General features: G+C 39.0%; 1 protein-coding gene across 4 annotated transcripts in view; it reads right to left on the bottom strand.

Annotated features, from left to right (window-relative positions):
* Positions 1-379: 379 nt before the first annotated feature.
* SOX6 (SRY-box 6) overlaps positions 380-5,268 on the bottom strand; it is a 358,392-nt gene continuing 353,503 nt past the window's right edge. For 2 of the 4 annotated variants that reach the window (XM_023522158.1, XM_023522160.1), the window contains one exon: positions 2,175-2,652. In XM_023522158.1, the coding sequence (XP_023377926.1) occupies positions 2,349-2,652 (304 nt within the window). In that variant the 3' untranslated portion in view covers positions 2,175-2,348. Of the gene's footprint in view, positions 2,653-5,268 lie in introns of all 4 variants that reach the window. The other 2 variants (XM_023522157.1, XM_023522159.1) reach the window with 2 other exon arrangements.

Genomic DNA, 5,268 nt, shown 5'->3' with positions numbered 1-5,268 from the left:
GAACTGAGGAAGAGAGGTATATATTCAAAAGAAATCAGTAAGACAATAATAAATACTCATTTTTTAAGAACAAAAATGACCTCTTCCTCATTTGAAATAAATGTACAAAAACGAAGTTTCAATCCCCAACCAATATTAAGAAAAAAAACATTCCTATCAGTACCTTAATCAGCTGATAGAGAGCACTCCCAGCTAGTGATATAGCCAGTAATATCTTGTCTGGATTTATCTATCGCTATTAGGTATGTCCTTGAGCACTCATTAAATAAATATGAAGGTACACTATTTTCTTCCAAGTGACAAAATGGCTCAAGAAATCTGATGGGGCCATTCCTATGTCCTGGTGATCAAAATCTGGGTTGTCCTATGAGGTGAACTGTCCCATTCGCTGACATTCTCCCACTGAACCACTCTGGGTGAGGGTCCCCACATAGGTGATCAGTCCTGTTTTCAGGAAGGTCAGAATGGCATGGCCAAGTTCCCTGTGGCTAGGAGATGGGAAGTGAAACCTCACTGCCTCCTTGCCCATCAGCACATCTCCAGAAAACCCTTGTGCGACAAGTATAGTCAGTCTCGTTCACACATAGGCCTGCCCCACCACGGCCACAGATAGAGGGAGTCAGCCAGAGGGCCTCGGCTGCCGCCTCAGGAGTGATCTGTTCCCCAGAGTTAACAGTAGGAACATCCCATATAGGGAATGTATTTTCCCTCCTTCTCCTTCCCTATGGTTTTCTTTCATTCTCTGGACATATCATGACTATCTGCCTCTATCTTTGCTTTGAGGCTGTCAGGTGGCTCCTTGTATCCTGGGGATTTTACAGAGAATCCCCTAGGTATGCCAGATGGGACAAGGCAACTCACTGTAAAGGTGCCAGCGCATGACAGCATCATAGTAGCCTCCTACATGGCCCGCGGCCTTGGGCTCTAGGTTTGGCTATGGAACTCTCTTGCCCGGCAGTCACCACTGTTGACCCTTGCTGCTGAATGGCACTCAGGGGAAATGCCACTGAGGCAGCTCCGACCACTTGTTGCTGAGCTGACTTAGGGGGAAATTCTGGCAAAAGATTCAAGGTCACTAAGAACCTCGGGGGCACAGCTGTTGAAGTGTAAGACTCTACACATGAATCTAAATACACAGCCCTGCAGCCAGATAGACACTCGTGTTTAAAAACAACGATATGGGTATTTAATAGAATCTTGCTTCAGAAATGCTTCCAGATGCTCTGGGGACATAAAATCACTATGTACATCTTTTGTATCTAGCAGGAGAAGGAGGTGAGAAGGGCTGAAAAGTTCTTCGGGGAAAGATGGTGAAAAATAAGAATTATTAAATTAATGCCACCAACAATTTTTTTTTTTAAATAAATAGTAAGTGGACCCTTGACATTCTGGAATGAATAAATTATTTAAGAGAAAATGTGTTAAGACTGAATGTCAGGGTTAAAGGCAAAGGGATAATGGATGTAGTGAGAGGTGGTCTCAGGCAGAGAAGACCACCGAATCGGTATCTGGTGTGGTGATCGCTCTGGTGTGTGTACGTCATACGTCACCCACAGATGGCACATTGAGAGGCAAACACAATTGGGTACATGCACTGTGGCAACCTTGTTCATTCCTTACAATATCTTGTCTCCAGATTCCTGAGTACTTTACCATTTTCTGGAAAAAAAAAAAGTATGGTTTGCTATTTTATTTTAAGATGCCAAAGATTGTCTAAGACTTTGCAGTGTCTCCTTTAAGACTTTCAAAATATTAAGATTCAAAAGTGATGAGAAAGTTTGGCACATTCAAAGTTTAACTCTACACATGGAAAAATGGAATTCCGAGGCCTTTTGAATATGCTCTACATGCAGCTGCACACGCCGTAGACTGGTTCTGTTTCACAATATGAAATCCTCAGTTGTTTTCTAAAATAATTCAGAATAAAAACACATTCACAACCTGTAGGCCGGCACAGCATACCTGAGTGAGAATGTTTAACCCCATCTAAAACAGTAACTTAAACCTTTATCAACATCCAAAAGAAAAAAAAAATAGTAAGACAAAAATATAAGACTTGTAAGACAGCTATGGGTTGAGATAAGTTTTCAAGTCCTGGTGTCTCATATTTAATATGTCTTCACCTAAATTAAAAAAACAACAACAACAACAATAACAATAACGACAAAAAACTCAAGTTCATGAAAAATCAGGGAAAACTTAATCTGTCTCACACTTTACGAAACAATTAAGACCATTCTGCTGATGTCATTGTGGAGCCACAAATGCATGCGGGCTCTTTAAGAACTTTTTGTTGGGGGAGGGGAGGTGAAATGTCAGAGTATTTTAATTCAGCAAATAAACACTCCTCAGTTGGCACTGACAGCTTCTGGGGCTTCGTTTTCACTGCTATAGTCTGATTTGGGATCATCTTCATAGTCGTCATACATTTCTATTTCATCCTCTCCATTAATCATTTCATTTCCAGCTAGGTTTCCGCCGTCTGTCTTCATACCATAAGTGCTCTGGATGACCGGGAGGCTGGGCTCTGGGCTGGCGGAGGTGCTAGAGCAGTCAGATGTCATCTGAGGTGATGGTGTGGTAGTTGCCATAGTAATAGCACCAGGATACACAACACCTGTTCCTGTGGTGATTGGAATCTGAGGCTGTTGCCTGTATAGATTCAAAAAATAAAATAAAACAGGGGGAAATATCTCTATATATGTTCTGTGTGGCAATTGGAATCCACCTCCCACAGAATCCAAAAGGGGGCCCTGTTTGACATTCTAAGCAAATGACAAAATGTGACAAAGATGTTCCCTGGAAGAGTCCTGCAAATCTCCCTGATACTATGGTTGAGGGTTAAGTAATACAATGGAGTGTAATTTATGATAGTTTTGCAACATAAAAACGGGGTTCTCACGACATTGCAAATATGGCAAAACTTGGATAACACCGGGTATTTGGAACAACATTGCAGTTAATTCCACAAAGTTACGTGTGAGATCATTTTTTAAGATTCTCGCAGAACACTAAAAAATAGACTGGTAACATGAGACATATTATGACTGTTAAGCAGGCTTGTGTCTTCACCTTGGTTCAAGAACTGTAGAGAGGAGAGATCAAGATGAGAAAGGATCTGAAAGCATACATTTAGTATCCATGCAAATATCTATTTATTTCCATGGCAGGACTTGTAGAGAAGTTCCTTCAAGGACCTTCTATTTTCCTGCTTAAGAAAGGATCATCTTGTATGTCATTACTCCCAAGGCACTAGGCTGGAGGAGTCGGGAGTGAAAAGCAGTGAGTTCTCTGCAACTTAACAGAACGACACACACTGACTTATCCTAGATCCTAGCAGGTGCCAAGGCCTGGTCACACCAGATTGTTCCATCATGCTACTCTAGTTCAAATAAACTTACCAGACCCTTTATGAAGGTCAATCTTTCCTTCTGCAAGGAGACGTGGCTATCTGTCTCTCAATTACCCTTGAGTCATTAAAACCAGTTAAAGAATTAAATACCTAGCTAGGAGACTACGACTGAAACAATATTCTGATAAATGCAATATTTGCCAAGTTTTCTCAATCTTTATGCACAGTAATTATAATTTAAATTTATTTCAAAATATCATTGTAACCATACTTTCTGAGCCTAAGTTTCCATACATTTATAAAAGCTGGGGCCAGGAGTCTTGGAAGGTCCTTTCAACTTCTAATACTGATGGCTCCAGGTCAGTCTATCACTTGAATAATTCTTATTGACCCTTTACATTAACATTGAAACTTTTTATCCACTTCAGTCCAAAAGAGAAATACCCTGAATCTTTGAAGAAGTAGTTTAGTTACTAGCTATTCTTGGACATGTCCAGAAGCAGCATAATTTTCTCAAAAAGGCCTGCATGCCTTCTATCGTGGTAGAAGGAAAAATAGTAAAAATGGCCTAGAATCACGCTGAGAGATAGCTGATAATGCTATTTTTAATAACTTCTTTCAATCATTGGGAGGCACAATAATAATCCTTTAACCTTTGACTAACATAATAAATAAAATATTTTCATATAATTACCTCATTTGATCAACATGGCAATCCAATGAAGTATTATTATGCCCAGTTTTCAGATGAAGAAAGTAAGACCTTAAGGCCCTGGATTTAATAACCAGCAGAGCTAGAATTTAAACCTAGGTCACCTGACTTGAATTCCATCACTATTTCTTTTATAGATATTCAATATACAGATACACTATGCTCCTGTATCTCATAAAAATCCCTGATTCCTACAGGTTCTATTGTTACCTAATTGACACTAGGCACCTGATATTGATCCATTTTCTATGATGCTCATGATGATGTTTTGAGTGCCTGAAGGAAGAAGAGAATAGAGGAACCTAAATCTATGTATAGAAACATCTTATAAAATATTAGTTTCCTTCTTGTAGATCAAATTCTAAAAACAGTATACTTCTGCTTCCTAAGTTTTGGGCAAATTAACACAAATTAAATTTCATGCTAACCTGCCCAAGGCAGTGAACACGTCATTAAATATTTTACTGGATGTGGATAATTGCAATAAAAATATTTTTGCCTTAATCACATCACGAATGTAGAGTAAAATCTTTTGCTATAACATTAACTAACCCATTTTACAGATTTCCCAATTTGGTCAGCTAACCTATAATATAAATTCTATATAATAAACAAGCTATCAAATGGTGCACTTTATTTTCAAAACAGATTTTTTTTTTTCCACAAAGAATAGATGGTCATTTTTTTGCAGTATTTTTAAATAAAAAAAAACTATATGTATAGATCTATTAAATATATTTAAATTGAGCTCCTATTCTGTGCTGGGAAGAATGATTAGACGCTTTCACATTAAATTTCACTTTAAATTGGCCTCGGGTGCTGTTCAGCCATCATAGTGCACTTTTTTCCTAGTCCACTCCGTCTACTCTGCTAGACAGTTACTTCATACCTTCTCAGCTCTCCTCAAATGTCCAACTTCTCCTCCCCCATCGTCACTCGCAGTTGATGACCTGGCTTTCCATTTTGCGAAGAAATTTAAAGTAATGAGAAGAAACTTTTCACAAGCTCCTAACATAATATTTCATATTTATCCTCTGTCTCTGTCTGTGCTCCTAGTTCTCTACCTGCCTTCCTGTATTTTGAATCAATTCATAATCCAATTGTAAGACCAACCGCTTTGCTTGTGCACTAATCTACCTGCTCTTGCTTACTAAGGATCTCTTTCCAGCAACCGTCTCTCCCACCTGCATTATCAATTTTCCCT

The sequence above is a fragment of the Pteropus vampyrus genome, unplaced genomic scaffold, assembly GCF_000151845.1.
Source record: "Pteropus vampyrus isolate Shadow unplaced genomic scaffold, Pvam_2.0 Scaffold334, whole genome shotgun sequence".
NCBI lineage: Eukaryota > Metazoa > Chordata > Mammalia > Chiroptera > Pteropodidae > Pteropus > Pteropus vampyrus.
Note: the sequence above shows the minus strand (reverse complement) of the source record. Positions and strands in the feature narration are given on the sequence as shown.